This window comes from Dendrobates tinctorius, unplaced genomic scaffold, assembly GCF_039654945.1.
Source record: "Dendrobates tinctorius isolate UK_male_01 unplaced genomic scaffold, ASM3965494v1 ptg000004l, whole genome shotgun sequence".
NCBI lineage: Eukaryota > Metazoa > Chordata > Amphibia > Anura > Dendrobatidae > Dendrobates > Dendrobates tinctorius.
The window spans coordinates 40347262-40374927 of record NW_027361672.1 but is presented as its reverse complement, the minus strand read 5'-3'; the positions used below and the strand labels follow the sequence as shown (position 1 = coordinate 40374927).

Below are 27666 nucleotides of genomic sequence, written 5' to 3'. Positions count from 1 at the left end.
CCCGGCTCCACGCGTCACTCGTCTCCACAGCAGGAAGCTGATGATGAGAAGCGGTCCAGGACGTTCTCCCGCGATCAGCGATAACCAGCCGGGGAGCGGTCGGAGGTAAGTATCAGACATAGTGATATCGCTATGTCACAAAAACCAGTGACATTATAGCGATATTGCTAGCGATTTCGCTTAGTGTGACAGGCCCTTAAGGCCTGCAAATTGTGAAGTAAAAAACTCACCAAATACTGAACTTTGGTCAGTATTTTACCTCAGTATTTGTAATCCAAAACCAGGAGTGGAACAATCAGAGGAAAAGTATAACAGAAACACGTCACCACTTCTGGATTTATCACCCACTCCTGGTTCTGGATTATAAATACTGAGGTAAAATAAAAAAAAAATCACCAAACACTCAGTATTTTACCTCAGTATCTGCAGGCCAAAACCAGGAGAGGAACAATCAGAGGAACAGTATAATAGAAACACGTCACCACTTCTGGATTTATCACCTACTCCTGGTTTTGGCTTACAGATACTGAGGTAAAAAACTCACCACATACTGAGCGTGGCCTTTTATAGGTGTAATGGACGTGTTCTCACATATCATCACTTTTTAAATTGAGTTTCACATCTAAATGTACACGCCGTAACCAGGCGCAGCCATCCGCACTGTGTGAACATAGGATTTGGTGCCGAATACTAGATGCTCCAGGTAAACTAGGGTCAGGTAGAACCTGGGCGCTCCTCCTCAGCCTCACAGACAGGCTCCCTCCTTTATTTGCATTCATCTAATTAACCCTTCACCACTTGGCTGTGGTCTCCTTTGCTGGATGCTCTGTCAGTGAAAGTCTGCCATGCAGTGTAAAGGTATGGGATAACCTCCTGTACCGTGTAATGAGGCACCTGGGAGCAATTTGTGCCCCTGCAGTGGGGCAGGTGTGCTCCATGTCTTGGAAGGAGCGCTAGACATACTTGGGGAAACTTCAGAAGGGGCCTCTCCAGCAGGAGCTGGGCTAGGATGCTACTTTGTAGCAACAGGCAGTGAGCTGGGAGAAGCAGGCAGCTCATGTCCCCAGGAGATGGAACACGTGATGGCTTCTTTATCAGGGAGGGAGGGCTGCTGTGGGGGGGAGCTGCTAACCTGCTCTACCTGCCTCCCCAGGTTCCTCCCTCCACCATCCTTCATAGAGGTCAGCTGCTGCTCTATTAGCCACTGGCTGCTGTGGAGGAGCAAGTGTGGAGGAAGGAGAGATAACATGAGCCCTGTGAACTTTGCACATCCACCCAGTATTCTGTCCCCTCCCGCAGTGCTGCGGGCTCTCCGCCCTCCTGTACCTCACCTGCCCGGGCACCTCCATAGCTGGCAGCTGAGTGACAGCAGCACCGTGGGCACAGGACGTGTCACTGGCTTTGTGTCAGTCCAATATGACCTTTGTAGTGGTGACATTTTACACAGAAAGGGTCAATGACAGCTGCTCCCATAGCCATGTCCTGCCAGGGACTGTCTTCCACCTATGTGTTTCCATCATGGATGCCAATGTACCCAGCTGAGCAATCCACAGGTAAGGGACGATGGGCATCTTATTAATGCCCCCATATCAGGAGCTAGTGAACAAGGGCAAAGTTAAAAGAAAAAAAAAAACTTTTTTAGAAGTTGTGTGACCCAATGTTAGAGGAGATGATGTTGCTTTTTTCCCTCCCCTCCCCCATCTCCTCCTCTCTCCTCTGTCTCTCCGCCCTTCTGACTCTCCTTCCCCTTCCTTGTTAAAGTCTTTCTACCAACCAGCTTTGAGCAGCAACAGCAGCAGCACCAAGAGCAGCATTTTGCCTGCAGGACCTGATGCTCATCCATATTAAACTGGCTGAGCTCAGGAATCCGGCCAGATCATCTCCTCCTAGAGCAAAGTTTATTTTTAACTAGGTCCTGGATGGTGCTCTGCTCCCGGGGCTTCTCCTAGCGAGGACTATCAAACTTTCCCAGCACAAGACAACTTGTCTTTCTCCTTCCCTTTTTTATTACTTTGTATCTTGTGAGTGATCCCCCATGGCATCCAGCGCATGAGATGAAGACAGCCCTAGTGAGGTGAGTCCTGAGAAAGTTCTCCGAAACTTGTGCTGGGCATCTTGGAGACTGGGCAGAGATGGGGCAGTGTGTCTCTCCCCTCCCTGTGTGTGTGTTTGCTGCATCCTCCATGTATCTGCCTGTGTGAGAGAGGAGGGAGGCAGCTCGGTGGCCTTGACTAACTTTCCAGCCATGGAAGATCCTCCTGTAGTAATGGCTCCCACAGAGCATCTGTTCCGTGTGCTGGGCATGGAGTGTGGATCAGGGGAGGAATCACACGTAGCAGTGATCGTCATCATGAGAGTACAGGAAGGAGCCTGGCATCAAAGTACAGCTGGGGGGATGTGGTGCTGCCATATAGAAGACGTCTCCTGCTAACTTTCTCACCTCCATACTCCTCCTCCTCCAGCAGCCATCTCTAGATGCTCCTCACTGCGCCACTCATCACTGCCCTGTGCTCAGCGACACTGGGGGGAATGTGCGGAAAACTTTCTAAAAGTTTGTGAAGTTTTAGTTTGGGCTCGTGCATCACCGCTGTAAGTAAAAAAAAAAAACCGCAGAGGCTCCTAGGAGACTGCGCCTTGTGGTTGCTAAGAGGCGGTATTATCCCCCTGCCCTGGTCTCTCCGGCAGACGATGGGGATGGACGCTCTGGGGTCCCTGACTCTTTACTACAAGGCACAAATTGTTTCTAGAGTTTGTTAATAAGTGTAAAAGTTGTCCTCGTTTCTCGTGTTTCCTCTTCCTCCTCGTGCGCTGCCAGTAAACGTCCTTGAGATGGTGTCACCCTGTGTGCATGTGTCTGCCGGCTGGGGGTGCACTGGGGATACTGGGAGCGCACTGTGTGTATGGGGCGATACGCCGATGCCTGCGCGGTATCTGCCCCGCAGCCCTCCGTAAGGCATCCTTGATGAGTTAGGAAAGGAGGAGGAGAGCAGCGTTTCTCCTGTCTCAGCAGATCTGTCCTCCCCTGCTCCTTACTGGTTAGGAGATAGAAGGAGCCCAGATCCGGATGAGCAGTTCACATTCCATTACGAAATTCTACACGGCTTAAGAGCCAGCACAGCAGCACCAACATACATAGCCTGCACTAACTGAGGGGAGGGCAGTGGATCTGATGGAGGGTACTCGCTCTCCTCACTCGGATTAACCCCTGGGTGGCTGGCCTGGCTCATGCCCGGCTCTTGTGCCTCCCACTTTGTGTGCCATGTGATGATTAAGCGTCATACATAGTGTGTCACTTTTATTTGTGAGTTTGTTGGGTGTTTTATAGATTTGTGTATGTTTTGTAAACAGCCATCACACAATGTATCCATCCCCTCCCCACACAGTGCCTCCATCCCCTCCCCACAGAGTGGCTCCATACAGAGTGCCTCCATCCCCCTCCCCATACGGAGAGCCTCCCTACAGAGTGCCTCCATCACCCTTCCCATACAGAGTACCACCCCATACAGAGAGCCTCCCTACAGAGTGCCTCCATCGCCTCCCCACACAGAGCGCCTCCATCCCCCTCCCCATACAGAGTACCTCCCCATACAGAGTGCCTCCATCACCCTCCCCATACAGAGTACCTCCCCATACAGAGTGCCTCCCTACAGAGTGCCTCCATCCCCCTCCCCAAACAGAGAGCCTCCCTACAGAGTGCCTCCATCACCCTTCCCATACAGAGTGCCTCCTTACAGAGTGCCTCCATCCCCCTCCCCATACAGAGAGCCTCCCCATACAGAGTGCCTCGAGCCTCCCTACAGAGTGCCTCCATCCCCTCCCTACAGAGTGCCTCCCTACACAGAGTGCCTCCATCCACTATATACCGAATGTGTCCATCCCGCACACACAGGATGGGTCCGGTGCATCCCGCACACACAGGATGGGTCTGATCCATTCACTTTAGTCTTTGTGCCGATCTCTTTTTTTCCTATGGTAGCAGTAAGCTTCCACCTGGTTTGTCTAGTTTTACACCCTTTTTTTTGTCTAGCCATTACATAAATGCCCTCAGTTGCACAAAGTGTTTATATCCACAGACATGTACAATGTTCCTGGTGGAATAGTATATGCCAGGACTGAGTTAGAAGTAGTTGTTTGTTGTCAGTGAAGAGAAGCACATCCATCTTGTCTCCAGGACAACTCACCTTTCTAACATCTTGGAGCTTTTGCAGGGAGCAGATCCTCCTCCCTTGTATATTTTTGTGCTGATGTGCTTGAGTTGCACTCATCTCGTCAGTCTGGATTACATTGTAGTTGTGCAACCTGCTATCTTTGCTTGTGTGGGGCAAGTCACAGTCAGATGGTCTGAAGTTTGCATGTAACCCTTCCTTTTCCATATCCCATTTATTGCATGTGTTTAGCTAGTCCCTGATGTATCTGCATTTGGTAAATGGATCCAGGGTGATGAGGAGCTACTCTTAATCTAGTTCCTAATAAACCTCACAAGATGGCTTTCTACAACTATTTACATGATAGTCCAAGGCTGCCTATAGTGCATATGTAAAGTAAGCCATGGCCTGTCTCATTGTCTTAGCTGGTGCCCGTTCAGCTATGGATTTCTTTTGAGTTTCAAAACTGTTTCCCTGCAATGAATAAGTTACTTTTTTCTGTTTGTTTTCCATTTGTTGAAGGCATGCTGGGGTGTAGAGGATGCTTCCATGTTCTCCTATTAACCTGCATGTGTTGTACTTTCTGCACTGACCTTGCAGATACTCGGTTCCTCACAATTGTAGCCCTATTCGGATCAGGACCGTAAACGTCACACTTAACTTTGCTGATGTTCTTATTTTTTTTTTTTTAGCATGAATTGGCTACATCCAAGAAAAATTAAGGGTTAAGATCATGAAAAAGAACTTAAGGAAAAGCAAGTTAAAGTACTTCTAGATGTTGGTATTCATTATCCCTTTTAAAAGAAGGTGGTGCTCTGAAGGTCATAGGATAAGTGTTGCTAAGCAGCTAAACAGAAGGGAGCTAAAATTAACCCTCGTATCTTTGGAAAAGCCAAGATGCATTTTTTTATTGCAAAAGTCTTTAGTTTGGTAAATATGAATTGACTTGTGTCCATAGGTGAATAACCATACTGGGTTTATAGAATGATGTGCTGACATATGGTATGTGTGTAGGGCACCAGACATCCTAGTACCATACATTGTAATAGTGCACATATTAGATAAAATTGGGTTTTACTCTAGCAGTGTCACAATAGTGATCGAGTAAAATAAGAAGTCTCCAGACTAAAGTCTATCTGATCTTCATTTACTGTGCAGTAGAGAGGTATATATTGTCCCCTGGAAGCAGCCATTCATTGGCAATGCTGATAGGAACCTTAAAAAAATATCTCCCCTGTGATCACAGCTTTTGTCACCCATGTCTCTCTCCTGAGGGCTTTCAGGAACATTACCATATCATGTGTGTTTTAACAAGATTTAGTAGCATAAGCATTACAATTTTAAATTTAGTGGCTTAAAGATGCTGTGATGGTGGACAAGGCCAAGTTTTCCGTTAGGATGCTAATTAGGTGGACACTTACTAATCATCTCAGATGTTGGGATCAAGTGGTGGTGCTTGTATGTTCCACTTGGTCCTTGTAGGGAGGCATAAACCAGCATTGCGGGAGTTAAGCACCATCACATATTCTCTACTTGCAGATTGCTGAAATGAAGACTTTGCCCACCAGGTTTATTACCTGGCAGTCTAGAGAGACAAAAAAGTCAAATGAATCATTGTTCTAACATGTTGTTAAGGGTGGGACGTTTCCCTTATCCTGTTATCTGAAAGCAGGTAAAGGATGTAAGTTGGAGGTGAGCGGTGAATAGTCTTCGTGAAGTGTCTACTGTAACCTCATCTTAAATCATTTTAGTTTCTGTTCTGTTACGGACATTTTGGAACAGTTTTTTTTTTGTCCTGTTTGAATGGGAAAAATGATGGAAAATGGAATATGGGCAAATATACTACATACATACTGGAATAGTGAGGTCCATACTGAATGTAACGTCAGATCGTCTTTAATGAAGAGCTTGTTACAAAGTTCCATTACAATAAGTTACACAGCTCATATTCATTATGTAGCACAATGGCCAGCGCCCCTGCATGGTGTCTCCTTCTCCCTCCATGCAGGGATGCCGGCTTGCCCACTGCCCCGACCCTGTGGCGTGGTTCCTTGGCGTTCTCCTGCCTCATCTTTGTGTGCGGACTGTTGTTCCCGAGAGCGCTCCATCTCTTAAAGGGGCAGAGTGCTCACTTAGTAAATGCCCTCAGCTTGTTGCTGAGAGGCATTTAGTATAATTAGTACACTTGCAAGATGGCTCTCAGCCAATTATTATTATTTTTATTGTACATTTATATAGCGCCATTTATTCCATGGCACTTTACATGTGAAAATTGCTTGTAGTCATCCTGTATAAATGATTCCCTCTCCCTTAGCAAGTCACCAAGCAACAAGTTTAGTCATTAGGTAGTTGAAGTTCTACCAGTGCAGTTGTGAGGTTCCCTGGTCCCAGTGTGGCCAATATCCTGAACCTGAATCCCTGGTCCTGGTGCGGCCAGTGTTTGAACTTTGCCCCCTTGTCCTGGTGCGGCCAGTCCTGAATCTGAAGTCCTTTGGTCCTGGTGCAGCCAGTGTCCTGTTCCCAAAGTCCCCTGGTCCTTGTGTGACCAGTCCCTGACCTAGTGTGTCTGAACATAGTCCTAATCAGTGTCAGCGACCCTGACCTCTGAGGTCAGCAGATGCAGTACCGGGATCTGCCTAGGAGTGAAACCTATGGCTACCTGCAGCCTAGACTGTTTCCACCATCAGGATCTCCACACCTGGTAGCCTCTTAGCTACATCCCTTCCCAGGCAGACCCGACCCTGTGGCACAGTGAGTCCACAAATCCATATGCGCCTCCGGTGGGAGTAACACATTCCATTTTCATTGACATAGGAAGTTAGACTAAGCATCCTAGTTTCAAGGAAAAATGATGATCGCTTTTACTGTGTAGCAATATATGGAATATAATGATTTCTGAGAATGATTGCCACATTTACTTGTGAAACGTCATTCATGTAGGATGAAGCATAATATGTCCTGTTCTGAATAACAGTTCCTAAAGGTTACATGAGTGTGACCTCTGCGTGCTTCCTTTCCTATAAATATGACTCCAGAAAACTGTCTCTCCTCCTATATCATATTCATAACAATAGGATTATCTTTTGTGGCGATAATCGTAAATGCATCAGTGCCAATTAGAACAAATATATATTTGTTATAATCTATTCCATTAATAAACCTGAGATGAACCTAAGGCGACGAGGAGGTAAACTTGGCTTCTTAAGATTCAGACTAATTGGTTATGGCTTTATAGACGCTAATAATCTGATGTGGAGGGATAAGGGATGGAAGGGGGGCAGCAGCAGATGTGATGTAAGTGGAGATTAACAACTGACAATTCTGGAGAGCTCCACAGGTTTGGTAATGGCAATTTTCAGTTGCGTTGCCTCATGGACCTGTTTCTCGTACCTATTGCTAGATCTCCAGCAGGGTGAATTCTCACGCTGCAGATTTTGTTGCAGAATTTTCCGCAACTGAAAATCACTCATCTTCTGATCGGGGATGATTCACATGGATGGGAGAGTTGCAGAACTTTCCGCATCATAATCCCTAGCAAATGCAGAACGGTTGCCCATACCCATTATTATACTTTAAGATGTGCTCCGATTCCGTTTAGCAAGGATCGCCTTTGGAGAAGGCGGATTTTGCTTTGTGAGCTTACAATCAATAAGAAAACGTATTTTCATTGGCAGTTTAGAAACATTCCAGGTTAGCATGTTTTCACTGGAGCCTGTTAGCAATTCTGCATTAAACAAAGGTAGATTTCAGTGAAAAGGTGCTTCAGACAAAAGCAGTGGGTTACGGGTGGAGACTGTTTGCTCAGTGTGATTCAAACAAGAGAAGCTGTGAGAGCCTAAAAGCCTCAGTCCATTTCTACAACCAGGTATTTCACAGATTCACCTGCAGACTTTCATGGTGTTGCAGCTAATAGGGGTGGAGACGATCTATTCAAGCCCCCCCACAGGCATTGTTACTCTTTGGCATATGAGATCAAGTTTTTGGTCTATTGAATTCATTGAAAGTAGATAAGTATATGTTGAAACATTGTATACACATAGAATAAAACCTTACACCATCAGGGTAAGGGCATGATGAGTGAACGGGTGCCTGCTTGTGCGGAAAGGTGATGCTCATGTCACATTTTAAGATGGAGACCACTTACTGGATCTGTGTCGGTAACAGATGTCCACCCCGTCTGAAACCATCTTGCAAGATTAGCTGTAGACGGGGCACTAGGCAGCATCCTCTCCAAGCTGCTGTTAACCACATGGTAACGTTTAGGAACCTTTTTGGTTTCCATAGCAAACAGAGCAGCTGAAACAGAGCGCCTGGTGGATTTACCTGCTCCGCTTGTTGCCAAGGCTAATGATGCAATGAATTAGGATCCTCTTTTGTTAATTAAATTAAGTTTACGTCTGAGATGCTTCTACTACAGGTGCTATGAGCAGAGACGGGCTTCGAACCAGAAAACAAAATGCACCTTACAAATATTTTTTGAGATGTAAGATACAAAAGGGCACCTAAAAAATGACATGTTTAAAAAGGAAACTAGTATTATTGTAAAATCACATCTCCTAGTACTTATGGACCTGTAGCTCAGTATTTGTAATATGTAGACATGTAGATTAGAAAATCACTGGATTTATTTCATCTCCTTTATCCCAAAAGTTATATATGTAGTTATATAAGTTTTCTGGTTATTATTATTACCGAGGGGTGTAACTTTGGAATAGAGGGATGCAGAGATATAAGTAAGAATAGTAAAATCATTCAAGAATCATTGCAACAATGGCAATTTGAGTATATGAGAAAGCTGATGACATACACCTCTGGCAGTGGCCAATTTCCCCTGCAAATTATGGGGATAATTCATTTTTTCATCCAACATGCCCAATCGTTTTATTTCATGGAATCTGCTTCTGTAGAATTGGAAAAGTGTAAACTTAACGATTTGACAGCAGGCCGACTGCTGGAAGAGTGATCCGTTTTTATCCCTGTTGGAATGAAGCAGCAATGCGCATGCTCTAGCGCTGCTCCATTCATTCCCTATGGATCTGCCAAATGCTGTGCTCAACATTTTCTGGCAGCCCCAGAGGGAATGAATGGAGCAGCGGTTGAGCATACACATTGCTGCTTCATTCTAACAGGGATAAAAATGCATCATTCTGCCAATTGGTGGCAATTCCACCGCTGAAACCCCACCAATCAATAAGTTATCACTGGACAAGCTTTTTAATAATTTGGGAATATTATGAATAAAGTGTATATAAAAAGATGATCAGTTTGCCCTACAAATGCTCCTCGCTGAGCTATGTTTCCCTATTGGGTTCAATGTTTTGCCCAGAACTTTTAATACGGTGTCAATATACTTTCTTTTTTAAATAGTGAATAATTATATCAGAAGTTCAGCTGAGAATTGTTCCAAACTGACCAGAAATAATCTCCATCGTTATCTCTACGTTAATGCATATTTGGTTCTTTTGCTGTTCATTTTCTATGTTGATCCCCTATTTCGAATTCTATCATCTGAGTAGCCGCTTTGGTAGTTGTGGCGTAACTGGCTCCAGACGTTATTCCGCTAATGACGGCCCCTTGATAGCATCTCCTCCTGATGGCTGACTAAAGATATTTACTTGACCACAGTCTCCCCTAAGCTAGGCTTTCCCTTACATCGCTTGTTTAGGACTTGGAATAAGAAACAAAAGTCACCCTCCCACTAGTGCTAGTCTCTTATCTGGAGCCTTATCTGCTTAGCTGGTCATTAGCCTGTAGCTGGCACAGCCCTCATCAGTGAGCATCTGTAGTCCTGTTGTACTCGTGGTCCAGGTGCATGTACTTTTGTGTTCTACGCTCCTGATTCACCGTAAGGATGATTCCGTTAATTTTTCTTCTCAAATATTTAACTAGAACATTAACCTTTGAGACCTTCTTTTCTTATTTTTCTTTTGAACAGTCCCATCTTGCTTCCACACAAGTTACATTTTCTTGAAGAGGATGTTGGCTAGTAGCTAATGGCCTGGACCGCATGTCTTGCTTCCTGTTTGGGAACTCATTTCCCTCTAGGAGGACTTTTCCTAAGTTCAGAGCGTTTGATAACTCGATCCCTCTGTTTGTCTTTTGCATACGGTTCTTTTACTTTTTAGAACCAGTACATCTTTACATGTCTTCGTGTTTATAATATTCATAGTTTTTTATATATACATTAGTTTTGAGCCTGTTTGTAAGACAATCCCTACACGTGTTCTGGCTGTCGAACAGCCCCAAGACATTCAGCCGTGGGGACTCGAACATATTGGCACTCGGCTAGCGCCCAAGAATGCCCACATAACCCTTTTAGCCAAGCATGTTCGCTCATCACTAATTATAACCTATTATCTTTCGTCTGTTGAAATTGGCATTCTTGAGATACTTGATTAAAAGGTTGTGGTACCTTTCTTTAGCTCCTGGCTAAGAGGGGGTTAAGGTACTTCCAGTAAAAGGTGTATGAGGGGTGTTATTTTTGTTAGCGCTTTCACTCCTACTTGCAAACGCTTTGCAAGTAAAAGTCCAGGCCCCTCCAGGAGCAAATCAGATAAATCCCTTCACAGGATGGTAACAAGATGCTGGAAAGGTAACTTATACATCAGTGCCAGATTTCAAAACTGAATCATCGCCAGAACACACACTTTCTCATGTGCTGCTCCTGAAACTCAACCAGGTGGCAGGCCGTCCAAATCTGTGTAATGCACCCAGGTTTTGTTCGAGAACTTAAAAACAAGGATTCTGATGGGTGTTGGTTCATCATTTCATCATCTGATCCTGGGAAGGGAGGATGTTCTGTGTTCTAAGTGGTATGTGTGTGTATTAGATCTGCCTGTAATTGTTGGTCAGCATGGAAAGTATATCATGGGTGGAATCTTATTCTATGGAATCTTCTATCCCTAAGTTAACTGGATGTGTATTTATTACACAAAGAAAACCTCTAGAGATGGAAATATAAGTGTAAATGTCCTGGCACTGAGATTATATGACAATATATATTGTGTAAACAAAAAGATGTAAATGATGCAGACAACATCAAGTAGTTTGATGCAGCTAATAGATACTAATGAATTTCAGAAACCTAAAGTGACCCCTGTAGTGACTGGGACAAAGAACTGGCATTCACCGATGGAAAACAAGGTATTGCAAGGGCTATATTTTACTCCTTTTCCTTCCCTCTCTACCTTCAATTTCTGCTCTCTCCAAACATGAAAAAAACAGTGATAAGATAATGTTCATGAGGATAATCAGCATTTCAAAGACATCCAAACAATAGATCTTGGTTTGATTAGCATCTTTATTGTGGTAAGCTGATGGAACCAGTGTGCTGTGGTGATGCTTTTAATCCAAGTCAGACAACTCAGAGACTGATTAACAAGACTTGGCCAACATGACTGAATGAACAATAGGCAATGCCACCTTTGGCACTATTGGTGTTGTTCAATTGCAGCCAACATTGAGAGAGACTTGGGATAAAAGTGCAAATTCTAGAAGCTTACGAAAAATGTCACCTGGTGATGGTACTAAGTACCCCCTAAGCTTTAAGGCCCTTTTACATTTAGGGATGCACCAGCGATCCGACCCGGTCATGATCGCTGGTGCATCGCTAAATGATCGCTAGTGAGCTTTCATACAGAAAGATCTCACAGCGATGCAGCAGCGACGCAGCGCACAGTACTTACCATTTACACACAGCGATCCAGACGTCCTCCCGCCCGCCTCCACGCGTCGCTGGACGTCACAGCAGGAAGCAGACGACGAGAAATGGAGCCGGACATTCTCGCGCGATCAGCGATGGACAGCGGGGGAGCCGGTCGCTGGTAAGTATCACACATAGCGATATCGCTAGCAATATCGCTATAACGTCACAAAACCAGTGACATTTTAGCGATATTGCTAGCGATATCGCTTAGTGTAAAACCCCCTTTAGAGGGCTGTCAGACAAACCATTCAGCCAGTAGATTTCCCCCTTACCAACTGTCCTATACACAAGAGATCAGCCAACCAATCGATCGCTCCTGTGTTCTATAAAAGAGGACGGTTATCTCCTAGAGGATAAAGAATCAGCAGTCCAAAATCAAACATGCTGGATGTTATCTCCCCCGACATCTGTCGAAGGAGAGTTGAGGTCCCCAATACGTATTAAAGCCTCCACACCCATTAGACTAATGTCGGCTGAACCCGCCCATATCAATAGGTTTAGTTGACTGTCTTAATGTTATTAAGGTGCCGGTCGATTTTTGGACTGCTGATAATTCTTCTCCAGGAGCTAAGCCAATGGCCGACATGTCAGACGTTGACTTTCTCATGGATCAGAGGTGCACACTATGGAGAGAGTATAACTACCAAACTTGGTACAACCCCTTTAAAAAGCCAAGTTACTTATTTTACTAGCAAGACCAAGACCATAAAGGCCTTCAAAGGATATTACCCAAAGTTGTGCATCAACAGTATGGACTTTATTCAGACATCAGCAATTTTTCTCTTACGAGAAAAATTGCTATCTGAATTTTAAATTTTTTTATTTTTCTCAATCTTCCTATCAGACTACACGGATGGCATCTGAGTGCTGTTTGACTTTTTTTTTTTTTGTTCATTGACCCATAGATTTGCATTGGTAATTATGGTCAGAGAATCTGATCACTAATGAACAATTCTCCATGCTTTTGCGCAGACCACTTGGTCCAGAAGAAAAAAAAATCAAACGTGAAGTATCTGAAAAAACATTAGAAAGTGACGTCTGAATGAGCCTTAGATCTGCAGGAGCGGTCTAGTTCTTGGGATTTGCCTTAATTTAGTGCAAGGGTGCACTGAAATGTGATGGTTAAGGTAGCGTGGGAACTATGTGATTAACTGTGTTGCCACGTTGCACTTTCATAGCCACTATCCTTGGGATTAATGAGGGTCCCAGTAGTCCGGCATCAAGGGATTGGGAGTTTATCATAGGAGGTAACTTCCAAACTTGATACAACCCCTTTAAAGGAGTTGTCCAGTCTTAAACTACAAGTCTGCAGTTACTATGTGACTGCAGACTAGTGAATCCTCACAATGCGCACACTGCAGGCTGCGAAGATTTTCTGGTGTTGGGAGAAGAGGGGGGGGGATGTGATTTGCATATATACAGTCATGTTCCAATTAGGCTGTATACAACCTTGATCAATGTAAGTGTATTGAGTGATGTCGGATACAGTTTAGTCGGAATGTGGCTGGAGGAATACAAATTGCATACTTAGTCACATGACGGCTCGCTACCACCACCAGGGAATCCTCGCAGTGCGTAGGGGGTGTGATGTGAGGATTCATAAGTCTGCAGTCACGTAGACAAACTGCAGACTTGTACTTTAAAACAACCCCTTAAACACTGTAAACTTGCAATTCAGTTATTTTTCTAAATTGCACAATGTTGTTGTTCACTTTCACACACCTTTAATGTATTCCATGCTGTGACCTATTTGTAGATCTCATGCTATGTATATTTGTGCTGGCCTGTGCAGTATTTAATGGGTACCTGTGTGCTTTTTAGGATGAGGCATCCTTTATTAAATGTTGCTGATCTGCGTTTGCATATATATGGGTCCTCCTTTTGTTTGGCAGCACTGATTGCATGCACGCTTCATTTTTGATTATTTATTGTAAGCAGCCCACTTGTTTTCACCTAAAACACAGCCCCCATTTTGTTCTGTTTTCCCATCAATAGTTAGCTGCTTCACACTCTGTGGGGTGGGAGCCATACGACCGAGCCGCACTTCCCTGCAGACAGACGGACAATTGCTCTCTGCTGTGTTTTGTGTTCGCTGAATTTTATATACTTCCCAGTGTTACAACATAGAAGTATTTACTGCCTCCGAGGCGTAGCTTGGAGCAAAGCACCTCTTAATATTCCATCATAGCTATAGTACTGCTGACCTCCTATGTGTCCCCTCCAAGCAGGAGGTTCTGGGAGCATCTGCATCGCAATCCCTGATCTTTAAATGATAGCAAATTCGATGTCAACGCCTTCTGATCCTAAATAATAGTAATGGGCGAACGTGCTGGGATCAGGTGTTATCCATGCTTGCTCGCTAACCGAATGTCTTTGGCGTGCTCGAAAAATATGTTCGAGTCGCTGCGGCTACATGTCTCGCGGATGTTAAGGTACTGTCACACTTAGCGATGTACCAGCGATCCCGAACAGTGATATGACGCGGTCAGGATCGCTGGGACATCGCTAAGTGGTCGCTAGTGAGCTGCCGCACAGGCAGATCTCACCAGCGACATCGCAGGGGTCGGGGGTCGCTACTTACCTGTCACACCAGGCGATCCTGCGTCCTCCCGCCCGGCTCCACGCTCGTCGCTCGTCTCTCCGCAGGAAGCTGACGACGAGAAGCGGTCCATGACGTTCTCGTGCGATCAGTGATAACCAGCGGGGGAGCGGGTCGTAGGTAAGTATCAGACACAGCGATGTCGCTAGCAATATCGCTATAACGTCACAAGTTATAGCGATATTGCTAGCGATATCGCTTAGTGTGACAGTACCTTTAGATAGCCACGATACTTGCTTGGATTGTCTAACAAACAGGAAATCCCTGCATGTGTTGCTTCTGTCTAACAGCCAGAAGACATACAGGCATGGAGACTCAAACATATTATTCGGGCACGCCAATGTCCCTCGGTTAGCACCCAAGCATGCTTGGGTAAATACCTTATCCCAGCACGCTTGCTCATCACTACTAAATAACATTGAGATGTCTAATTTCTTCTAAATGTCAACACAAATATATTCACGTCTGAAAGGTTCAGAAATGTCACTTAGAATCAAGAAAGTAGAATTCCTATATATACGACTGAACACTTGTTCCATGTGTGGTACTACCCATTGGGTGGCAGATCGTGGTAGTATGTGGCATCTTGGTGTGCTATCTCACGTGGGGTTTGTGTGGATGCCATTGCCAGCATCCTTTTTTTCATCTAGGTTATTGATGTTTTTTGTATAAAATGTGGATTGTATGCTTCAGCCTCCTTTAGATGGAAACTAGGCCATTTAGTGTAATGCGAAGAATGCAAGGGAGGGAAAACTGTGGGGTAGAGGGCATCAGGAATAATCTCTGCGGCGAGGCTTGCTTGATCACATGGCAATAATATAGTGGAAGGCATAGGCATTGAGAATTTTATGTTGGGTTTTTTTATGGTAGATTTCAAGGGCAGGGTGCAGTAACCTGTGAAAGCAAGAACAAAGGTTGCCCCGAAGGACCGGGGACGATTGGGATAGTAGTTAGAGACGTCAATATTCTTTGCTACGTTCTTTATTGGAGTAAGTGACATGGATACAGTGAACCTGAATATTACAGAGAAAAAAGATGATTGTTCACATGGGCACAGTTGTCAGCCTACCGTCAGGCACATTTGTGCAGATTATTCCGGACAGACACAAGAAGAGTGGCACCAAGGGAGTCTGGCAACCCCAGTTTAGATGCAAATGGGCACAAAAGACCAAAACCCGACCAGCTTGTTGTGCTGCACAAGCTCCTTCCTAAAATTATATCAAAGTTGTGCATTAGTTTTCACACCCTATGAATACTTGCCCTAGTAAAAAATAGACATGTGATGAGCCAATGATAATCCAGCACTGAAATGGGTGCTCCATGTCCCCGACCCTGAAGGGGTTAGCAGGAGTCAGGCTGAGCACCTAGCCAGGCATCAGTGCCTGGGGAAGTGAAACATGCAGGCCGCACTCACAAGATGGGGGAAGTTGCTTCAGTGGAGCTCATCAGAGCCGGAGGGAGGGGGCAAACGAGATGGGCCATGGCAATATGATTTCCATTAAAATGTTTGCTGCTAGGACACCGCGTGGGATTCTTCAGTCTCTCAGGGGTTAATTGAACATTCGCGGCTTTGCATCTTTAAAGACAGTTGGAAATGGGTGTGAAAAGAATCTTGTGTGTTTTTGCTACTTATTAACAGGCTGTATCTATTTTAACTTATTATTTTTAGCCTACGTAATTTAGACCGTACCAAACATCACTGCGTCCGTCTCTCCATTATTTTCCGGCAAACCCAACGTGACATAGGATTTATTAGGATATGTTGACACTACGACTTTTTGCAGCCATCAAAGATGTCCATTCTTTAAACTGAATAAGCTGATATTCTCTGGAGTTTTATAAATCTGAGGTGTCCTTTTTTAGCGTTTTTTGGGGACATTAATAATAATAATAATATTATTTTTTTTTAATCTGCCTTCCTATTGACCCATATAAGACAATAGTTAGTGTTTTTTCCACCATTTTTTTTGCGCTGACAAAGGCAGAAAGACATCTTTAAAAGGATACTAAAAAGTGTCATGGTCGTCTGTTAAGGTACTGTCACACTTAGCGATGTACCAGCGATATGGCGCGGTCAGGATCGCTGGTACATCGCTAAGTGGTCGCTAGTGAGCTGCCACATAGGCAGATCTCACTAGCGACATCGCTGGGGACGGGGATCGCTACTTACCTGTCACACCAGGCGATTCTGCGTCCTCCCGCCCGGCTCCACGCGTCGCTCGTCCTCACAGCAGGAAACGCCACAGGAAGCTGACGACGAGAAACAGTCCTGAACGTTCTCACGCGATCAGCGATAACCAGCGGGGGAGCCGGTCGTAGGTAAGTATCACACACAGCGATATCGCTAGCAATATCGCTATAACGTCACTAGTTATAGCGATATTGCTAGCGATATCTCTTAGTGTGACATGCCCTTTAGAGGTAAAAATAATCATTCCAACAAACTGATTGAAGAACTTCACATGTAGAGATGAGGGAACCAGAATTGTAGAGTTTGGGATTCGTACCTAGGTGTCCAGTTCTGAACTCTGTACACAGACTTCACCTGGAAGTCCGGTTTACAGTTCATGGAGGAGAGAGAGATCTTCCAGCTCCAATGTTCGGGTCACCATTGATTTCTATGGGGTTCTGGTTCAAGTTCTGGTACCCAAACCGAAGTTTGAACTAAAGTTCTGTCCAAAGCTCGGTTCGGGTACCAGAACTTGAACCTTCCATGGATCTGCTCCTCTCTAGTCACATTACATTCCCCATTTCTTTCAAAACACGCTTACAGATGACATCTGGACACATTGAGAACCCCCAGAAATACTGCATAGCATGCCCTAAAACCACAGTGGTTGGGGGTTGGGAATCTCGGGTGTAGTGGTGGCTCCGGGTGTGGCGTCTAGCCCAAACTGTATTCAAGCTGCAGCAACTACTTCACTACCATACAAACATCACTGCAGATTATTACAACAATGGACCAATTGATCCCGATATATGGGGATATGGAAAATATTCCAAGCGCTCCTAGAAACAATTCAAGCAAATGTTATGTTACTTAGGACAGTTATTAAAGCTAGGGCAAAGGAAAGATGGTGCAGTTGCCCTTGGCAACCAGTATGCTTACTTTTTAAAAGGCCATTTGAAGATTGAGAGCTGCAGTCTGGTTGCAGTGGACATCTACATCACTTTTTTTGGGGCCAGTTTTTGATATGTCTTGAAAACGGCATTTAGATGTTGGATACACAGTGGGGGAAAATGTGTTAAAAGTGAAAACGGAAAATTAGAGTAGTTGCCCATAGCAACCAAAAGATGCGGGGTTCAGCCTGTGAAAAATGAGGTGGATTCTGATTGATGGTCATGGTTTATTCCAATTTTGTATCACTTTTGATATATTTTCCCCCAAAACCCTGGAACACTAGACCTTTAGGGTATTTGTGCACACAACATCTTTCCAGGCCGGTGAACGCGCTCAGGTTTAGAAAAGGAAGACTGCCTGAGAGGCCAGTGTTTTGTATGTTTGTTTTTTTTATATTGTTTTTCAACATCGGGTCACTTTATTCAACTGCTTGGCATCATTGGAGACCTTAAGTGGTTAAAAGACGCACAAAAGCCTAAATATATGAACAGCGATTTGTTTCTACATAGAAATACATGTGTTCATTCTTTTGAGCATTTAGTTTGCTTTTTCTGCTGGTGGGTTTCAGAGCAGAACTGTTTAAAAAAGATATTGTGCCCATAGCCTTAGGCCTCGATCAGACATCCTTTTTTCACATACTCAAAGTTTTGGGGGGCTTGGAGACTTGTCCATTTTTCATTTTAGTCACAGATGAAACTCGACTATTCAAATCAATGGGTCCATGATGGAAAAATAAAGTAAAGCACAATGATCTCATGTGTCTTCTGAGGGCTGTCAGTGTTTTACTGGTTAAGGCCTTATTCAGACACCCGTGTTTAAACGTGTACGTGAAAAAATGGTACAGGTTTCATCCATGTGTCCTTTTTTTACTATCGGTGTGTCATCCGTCTGTCCTTTTTACCATCAGTGTCAACAGTCTGTCCTTTTTTACCATCAGTGTCATCAGTGTGGCCTTTTTTACCATCATTGTCATCCGTGTGGCCTTTTTTTTACCATCATTGTCATCCGTGTGGCCTTTTTTACCATCATTGTCATCCGTGTATCCTTTCTTACCACCATTGTCATCCGTGTGTCCTTTTTTTACCATCAGTGTCATCCGTGTATCCTTTTTTACCATCATTGTCATCTGTGTGTCCTTTTTACCATCAGTGTCATCCGTGTGGCCTTTTATACCATCAGTGTCATCCGTGTGGCCTTTTATACCATCAGTGTCATCCGTGTGGCCTTTTATACCATCAGTGTCATCCGTGTGGCCTTTTATACCATCAGTGTCATCCGTGTGGCCTTTTATACCATCAGTGTCATCCGTGTGTCCTTTTTACCATCAGTGTCATCCGTGTGTCCTTTTTACCATCAGTGTCATCCGTGTGTCCTTTTTTACCATCAGTGTCATCCGTGTGTCCTTTTATACCATCAGTGTCATCCGTGTGGCCTTTTATACCATCAGTATCATCCGTGTGGCCTTTTTTACCATCAGTGTCATCCGTGTGGCCTTTTATACCATCAGTGTCATCCGTGTGGCCTTTTATACCATCAGTGTCATCTGTGTATCCTTTTTTACCATCAGTATCATCCATGTGTCCTTTTTTACCATCAGTATCATCCGTGTGTCCTTTTTTTACCGTCAGTGTCATCCGTGTGGCCTTTTATACCATCAGTGTCATCCCCTTGTCCTTATTACCATCAGTATCATTCGTGTGTCCTTTTTACCATTATTGTCATCCGTGTATCCTTTTTTACCATCATTGTCATCCGTGTGTCCCTTTTTTCTATCATCGATGTGTCATCAGTGTTTTTCACGGATGGCTAAATAAATTACAAAGCTGTACGTGTTTTACATGGATTCATAGACTTGCCTTTTTCATTCATGATACTGGAAAAAAATGGACTTGTCTCCGCGTTTTACATGGACTCATGGTTTGTGAAAAAACAGACATGTGAATAGCACCATAAATTATAATGGGTACATGATGAAAGTATGAAAAAAAGAAACTGAAGCAGCAGCACATGCAACACAGACGTTGGAATGAGGCCTAATGTCTTAGAAGTTTGGATACTTTTATTCATTTTTTTATTTTATTTTTTATGTGGGAAAAAATGGCTTGTAGATCAGATTGAATTTCTCGTCCAAGTGCTACCCTGGGTTTTCATGAATGGCACTTGTACCTGCAATGTTCTATGGGGCTCTGCACAAATTCGATGTTTTTATTTTGTTTTCTCTCAGGCTGAGTGATCTGTGAAAAAATAATAGCGATGTGTCTGATCAAAATCAGCAATGCAAGTATATGGGTCCATGAAAAACAAATCTGACTGCACTCGGACATCCAAGTGCGATCTGATTTTCACGGACTGGCAGATAGGAAACCGTGGACAACCTTTTTTCTCTCCACGTCCGTGAAAAATTGAAGCCACTTTGATCAAAGTCTGATCAGAATAATTGGGCCGTTTTTCTCAGGTGTGAAGCAAATGGTCGCGTGATCCTACCTCTGTGTTAATGACGTGTTCACAGATCGACAATTGATTTGAGATTTGAGGCAATTGATTTGCAGATTTGAGGCAAGCTCTACACACAGTGGCTATTCATCTCTAAGCTCCTCAGTCTGTTCATATAAAGATCATTCATTGTGCAACACCCAAGTAGTGATCTCCGAGGCAGAGGTGATACGCATCCTGAAGGGACTTAAGGTCAAAAAGGCACCTGGCCCTGATGGTGTATCTCCAATGTGTCTGAAAGTATGTGCTACCCAGCTTGCCCCTATACTGACAAATATATACAATGTGTCACTGAAAGAGTGCGTTGTACCTCAGTGTTGGAAAAATTCCACAATTATCCCTGTCCCCAAGAAAGTGGGATCCTCTGAGTTGAACGACTATAGACCAGTAGCACTCACATCTGTAGCTATGAAAGTCTTTGAAAGAATTATGATGTCCCACCTGATAAAATTCACGCAGAAGCTATGGGACCCGCTTCAGTTTGCCTATAAGGAGAATCGTTCGGCAAACGACACTGTCAATCTGGCACTGAAGTACATTTTGGATCATACAGATGAACGGCACTCATATGTCCGGATTCTTTTCATGGACTTTAGCTCAGCGTTCAATACCATTGATCCGAATTTACTTCATAAGAAAATGGTAGCTCTTGGACTCCCTCTCAACTTATGCTTGTGGATTTATAACTTCCTGACAGCCAGGATACAGAGTGTAAAAGTTGGACCATTCACTTCGGACACCTTGGTCACAAACATCGGGGCACCTCAGGGGTGTGTTTTGTCCCCGTTACTGTTTTCTCTCTATACGAATGATTGCATCTCTTCAGCAGACTCAGTAAAAATCTTGAAATTTGCCGATGATATGACACTGATTGGTCTCATCAGGGGAAATGCTGAAGACTTGTATCGGAGTGAGGTGGAAAGAATATGTGACTGGTGTAAAGCCAATAATCTTGTACTCAACACTAAAAAAACTGCTGAGATGGTTGTGGATTTTAGGAAAGATCAACATGAGATACTTCCAATCTACATCCATGACGAAGTGGTTCTTAGGGTCACAGAGACCAAATTCCTTGGTGTTATCATCTCTCATGATCTTAAATGGGGGAAAAACGTGGATGCTGTTATAAGAAAAGCACAACAGAGGATGTTCTTCCTGCGTCAGCTGAAAAGATATGGTTTGTCTGAGAATCTGCTGATCTTATTCTTTAATGCTGTCATCAGATCTGTGATTTGTTCCTCTCTGATAGTCTGGTATGGGGGAGCCACTGCGCATGACAAACTCCGCTTACAAAGGACTTTCAGAACAGCAGAGAGAATTATAGGCTCCCCCCTGCCTAAAATCCAGGATCTTTATGATAAGAGTATTCGATCCCACGTATTGAAAATTTCATCCGATCCCTCTCACCAGGGACACTCCTCATTCCAACTACTCCCTTCAGGACGTCGCTTCAGAGTCCCCAAATGCAGTACCAACCGCCATATGAACAGCTTCTATCCACGCTCTGTTCAACAATTAAATCGTCATGTGTAGACTATATACTGTATCTGTCTTGTTAGATGTTACTTGTTGTGTCTGTTGTTATATATTATGTTGCCTCTTTGCCACAAAGAATTCCTTGTATATATGTAATATGTACTTGGCGATAATAAATTTGATTGATTGATTGATGAAAGTGGGTTCCACCACATTGATTGATTAAAAACAATTTTTTTTCTCTGCTGCGGCATAAAAAAATGTATAGCAGGATTTTTATTTATTTTTTTTAGACCCCCCCCCTCCCTTCCCCTTCCCATTGTGATCATATTCCTATGTTCTTCACGGATGTACGGTATTTGATGTCCGGTACATTTGGTAAAATCCAGTTCCTACAGTGAAGCGAGGAGCACTTTGCGGACAGCGGTGATGGACTCGGTCTGTGTATCTACACCTCTCGCTGCTGACTAAACAGTTCTGTCAGCTGGCATTCGTGAGGCCTGAGGATTTGTGATAGTTGTAGGAAGGGTGTGGAGGAGATGGAGAGCAGGGGGAGGGGGATAAATGCTCTGGGCACCAACTGTTGCTCCTTGCAAGCCTTGTGCCTGAGACACCTTCACACAATATTATGTTTGTTTTTCTTGTCTTTTTCTCGTCGTTTTAACCCGTTCCATCATTTAGTAGACATTTTACTATATTTTGGAAACCCTGATCTTTCACTTTCTGTTTTGCCGTGGCTTTTGGGAGCGTCTCCTGTAAAAGAACGGTGCAGATGTCCACAGTGGTGGCTAACGATTGCAGCCTTAGTTTTCATCAGCACTTGTTTTTGGGCGGCAGGTTCAATGTAACTGTATCCAGCGCAGCTATCAAACATGACTTGACTAGGGAGACTTGGTGGTGCTTTCTGAAGAGGTGCTACCCTTTCTGCAGCTGCCATCATCTTCGTCTTGTTTTACTGGCGGCTAGACCACAATTTATTGTGGTAACTGGAACGTTTCTTCTGCTTTACGTTGGCAAAATGTAGCAAAGGGGATAGTATGGACCACTCTCGGACACAGTCAGAAAAGGGGCCCCTGTGGAATAACTATACAGTGGGGAAAAAAAGTATTTAGTCAGTCAGCAATAGTGCAAGTTCCACCACTTAAAAAGATGAGAGGCGTCTGTAATTTACATCATAGGTAGACCTCAACTATGGGAGACAAACTGAGAAAAAAAAATCCAGAAAATCACATTGTCTGTTTTTTTTTCATTTTATTTGCATATTATGGTGGAAAATAAGTATTTGGTCAGAAACAAAATTTCATCTCAATACTTTGTGATATATCCTTTGTTGGCAATGACAGAGGTCAAACGTTTTCTGTAAGTCTTCACAAGGTTGCCACACACTGTTGTTGGTATGTTGGCCCATTCCTCCATGCAGATCTCCACTAGAGCAGTGATGTTTTTGGCTTTTCGCTTGGCAACACGGACTTTCAACTCCCTCCAAAGGTTTTCTATAGGGTTGAGATCTGGAGACTGGCTAGGCCACTCCAGGACCTTGAAATGCTTCTTACGAAGCCACTCCTTCGTTGCCCTGGCAGTGTCCTTTGGATCATTGTCATGTTGAAAGACCCAGCCACGTTTCATCTTCAATGCCCTTGCTGATGGAAGGAGGTTTGCACTCAAAATCTCACGATACATGGCCCCATTCATTCTTTCATGTACCCGGATCAGTCGTCCTGGCCCCTTTGCAGTGAAACAGCCCCAAAGCATGATGTTTCCACCACCATTCTTTACAGTAGGTATGGTGTTTGATGGATGCAACTCAGTATTCTTTTTCCTCCAAACACGACAAGTTGTGTTTCTACAAAACAGTTCCAGTTTGGTTTCATCAGACCATAGGACATTCTCCCAAAACTCCTCTGGATCATCCAAATGCTCTCTAGCAAACTTCAGACGGGCCCGGACATGTACAGGCTTAAGCAGTGGGACACGTCTGGCACTGCAGGATCTGAGTCCATGGTGGCGTAGTGTGTTACTTATGGTTGGCCTTGTTACATTGGTCCCAGCTCTCTGCAGTTCATTCACTAGGTCCCCCCGCGTGGTTCTGGGATTTTTGTTCACCGTTCTTGTGATCATTCTGACCCCACGGGGTGGGATTTTGCGTGGAGCACCAGATCGAGGGAGATTATCAGTGGTCTTGTATGTCTTCCATTTTCTAATTATTGCTCCCACAGTTGATTTCTTCACTCCAAGCTGGTTGGCTATTGCAGATTCAGTCTTCCCAGCCTGGTGCAGGGCTACAATTTTGTTTCTGGTGTCCTTTGACAGCTCTTTGGTCTTCACCATAGTGGAGTTTGGAGTCAGACTGTTTGAGGGTGTCCACAGGTGTTTTTTTGTACTGATAACAAGTTTAAACAGGTGCCATTACTACAGGTAATGAGTGGAGGAAAGAGGAGACTCTTAAAGAAGAAGTTACAGGTCTGTGAGAGCCAGAAATCTTGATTGCTTGTTTCTGACCAAATACTTATTTTCCACCATAATATGCAAATAAAATGAAAAAAAAACAGACAATGTGATTTTCTGGATTTTTTTTTCTCAGTTTGTCTACCATAGTTGAGGTCTACCTATGATGTAAATTACAGACGCCTCTCATCTTTTTAAGTGGTGGAACTTGCACTATTGCTGACTGACTAAATACTTTTTTTCCCCACTGTACATGGGCCCTTTGCAGCACCTGCTTTGGAGGTAGAAATGGGCCCCCTAACCTCTTGGGCCCCTGTGCGGCTGCACAGGTTGCACCAATGATATGTCCTCCCCTGGTGTGGACCAGGAAAGGTTAACAGCAAGGGTACATCTAAACTAAAGATCCTGTTCTGTTGCACCGTCTCGGTGTTTCTCTCACTAGGCCATGTTTGAGCATGTAACCACTGCTGAGATTCCTTCAAGTCACAATAGGTCCTGCCACTCCCCAGGGCCAGGTAACTTTGTGGTGGTGTGTCGATGATTGCCTGCACTTCTTCCTGGATGAAGGGATACAGAGACGCACCTTATTTTACTGCTTGCTGGAGCTGGTTAGGAGTGTATGACAGCGTTAATGCAGAATTGATGAGGCGGGGTGCCCATTGTAGAGCTGGTAGGCTCTGTGCTGACAGTCATCGTAATCAGATAGTTTGGTGGAGACCCTGGTGAGCTCATTTGCATCGAGCTAATGCTCCACATGTATGTGGAGGTATTTCCAAATGTGTTCCGGAAATGAATTCATGCATGTTATCACTTTGGCTCTGAATGTTCTCCGACTGTTTGGCCTCCCCTTGCTCGGCCAGTTTGGTCCTGGCTTACAAGGTACCATTGTTTGTTCATCAAACATAGGGTGCAGCATGTTTCCAGGGAGTTTGCGGTTCTATCGCTGCCGCTGTGACAGTACACAATGGAAGTTACCTTTGTAAACCTGAGAGCATCCTTCTGCTGGGGGAAGGTGCAACTAGATGAAACACTTTTTTTTGTTGTTCTCCTTTCCTGCAGGGGATAAAAATGTCAAGAGAGGCAATAAGGGCTTGTTCAGACCTACCAACTGTTTACTGACATTGTTTGAACTAGCTTTTTGTGTTCCAAACTGTGTTTTGGCAAAATAAGTACACCCAAATGGGTGCTCTGTTCACAAAGTCAATGGATGCCAAAATAATCGCTAGTTTAATATCTCCTGATAAACATGATGTCCATCTTCATGATGGGACAGGTTAAGTTTTATCACGTTCATAGTGTTGGCATAAACTGTCTCGAGACAAAACCACACAACAACCGGGGCATTAATGTCTTTGCCTTGGGGGAGGGCGAATGTGTACATGAATTGCGGAATCTGTCCCACCCTGTTGTATGTATGGAGCCAGTCATTTACAACCTTTGCAAATAGATGGTGAAACATAAGAACTTGTATCTAATGCGCATCCGTTTTGTGACTTATGGAGGATGATGCCTGTAAAGCACTGTGGAAATTAATGGCGCTAGTAAAATTATTATGTAAAATGTATGCATTTTTCCACTTGACATACATCAGTTTGTCGCTCTTATTCCAATACTAACGCTCTTGTGTGACTACAACAGTTTACATGTCCAGTAACGATCCGTGGCAAAAAAGTTGTGTAGACATAACTTTGGTCCGTTTTTCAAAAACTGATCTCTGCTGGATCCGTTTATTTAACATTGAAGTCTATGGGCAACGGATCTGTTAACTAGCCATCCGTTGTCTACCATTTCTAGCGGATCCAGCAAGCACAAAAACTGATCCTCTAGAAATAAGAGAACGGATGGCTAATAAACGGATCCGTTGTCCATAGGCTTCAGTGTTAAAAAAACGGGTCCAGCAGAGATGATTTTTTTTTTTTTTTTTTGCCAACGGATTGCTGCTGACTCCGCTCTATCGGGTCATTACTGGACGTGTGAACGTAGCAAACAATAGCCAAATCCTATGTTCCATACATATGGTAATTTTTATTTTTTACAAGTTTCTGTTTTCTTTTTTTTTTTTTCCTTGATCTGCTATTTCAGCATAACTTTTTTGTCCTTTTTTTTTTTTTTTTTTTTTTTAACTTTGTACCTTGTTAAACTTTAAAAACTTAATAAAAAGTTGAATATAAAAGTGGGGCAGCATGGATGCTTGGAGGGCTGAGCAGGCAAAGTTGTGCTATCAGGTTTAGTACAGTTCATGCGCAGGTTTCAGTAAACATTAACCATTATTATCAGAGCTCGCAGTGTGCTGAGTGGTTAGCAAAGAGAATGTACCCAAAGACTCAGATGAAGCAAATGAGTCCAAGGTCAAAAGGATGAGAGCTCTTTTTCTTGTATTTCTTTTCCCCAATCATGCGGTCTGCTGCATTGTCTACCTCTGATTTGGAGGAGGAACATTTCACATAAGAGATTCGTAAAGTAAACGTATTGTCTTGTAGCGAAATATATTGTCCTGCAATAGTTCAGACTTCAGGAGGTGTTGAGGCGTCAGTATTTGTTTGCTTTTGTTTATTTAGTTTTTTTACTGTGGTTAGTGCTTAGTTGTATCAGTTCTGCTGAGTTTTGCATTACAAGATGGCTGAGATAAAGCCACTTCTGAATTGCTGAGGGTTCCTGGTACATTGTGACACTCCAGGCAGTTTTCTCTCTCTTCTCTGATGGATTTCACCTTCTGCTTACCAGAGCACCACTGTCAGTCATGGAGACTGAGCAGGGCGGGGAACCTGCTGGCGGGGCCTGGATTGGTGGGTAGGAGCCACACACTGATGGGAGGAGGAGAGCGGCGGCTGCAGCAACAGTTGGCCAATGTTCTTGCCTTGTACTTTGGCCTGCATCCTCTTGCCTGGAGATTTGTAGCACAGAAGGGAGAGGGAGATTAGCAGAGAGATTTTGCAATAGCTGGTCTACATAGATGCACACTTTCTAACCATTGCTCAGCCTCCTAAAGTTCTTTTCCACCCCAAGTTATCTTTGAAGAACCGAAAAAATAGAACTAGATGCTTCACGACACGTTCTGTATTCTGACCAGAGCTGAATAGATCCACGCCAGCTAGAAGTATAGGGTATATATACCGCTATTGATAATCGGGCCAATATTTAACCCGACTAACTAGCGTATCAGGTGCTAGTCTACAATTAGAAGGTGAAGATAACTTTATCTTTCATGTGTGCCTTGTTGATGTCACCAAAGGACAATTGGGATAGATTGTGTTCTTACAAGTAGAGAGACCTCTCCACATGTGGCAAATATGGGATTGCAGATGTTACTGTTCTTTATTGGGACATTATATATGAAAGTTAGATTTTTGTAATGTTTCAGAAGAATTACGGTAGTTATTTGTCTTTATGTAGTTTTAGGTTCTTTTTTAAATTGGTAAAAGAAAAACCTACAAAAACTGAGAATTAATAGTCACATATGTTGTGTACATAGATAGCAGGATTACGGTAATATGTTACAGTACAAAGGCTGGTGCACATGTGTATGCTGTCCGCGAAAACATCAGATCACACCCAGGCCAATGTAGTATATGTAGCCATGCTCCTTTACAATTCTTTCCTCGGACAGAGCTGGTCCAAGGAATAAATTTGCTCCATACCCGAGTTTGGGATTCTGATTGCTTTCAGCCGTGCAAGTCAAAGA

General features: G+C 43.9%; 1 protein-coding gene across 5 annotated transcripts in view; it reads left to right on the top strand.

Moving 5' to 3' along the window:
• The first annotated feature begins 879 nt into the window (after window positions 1-879).
• RREB1 (ras responsive element binding protein 1) overlaps window positions 880-27666 on the top strand; it is a 97985-nt gene continuing 71198 nt past the window's right edge. Inside the window, exons 1-2 of one of the 5 annotated variants that reach the window (XM_073567293.1) lie at window positions 1694-2074; window positions 11226-11288. In XM_073567293.1, the coding sequence (XP_073423394.1) occupies window positions 11277-11288 (12 nt within the window). In that variant the 5' untranslated portion in view covers window positions 1694-2074; window positions 11226-11276. Of the gene's footprint in view, window positions 1554-1693; window positions 2075-2167; window positions 2590-11225; window positions 11289-27666 lie in introns of those variants that run through there. The other 4 variants (XM_073567309.1, XM_073567287.1, XM_073567296.1 and 1 more) reach the window with 4 other exon arrangements.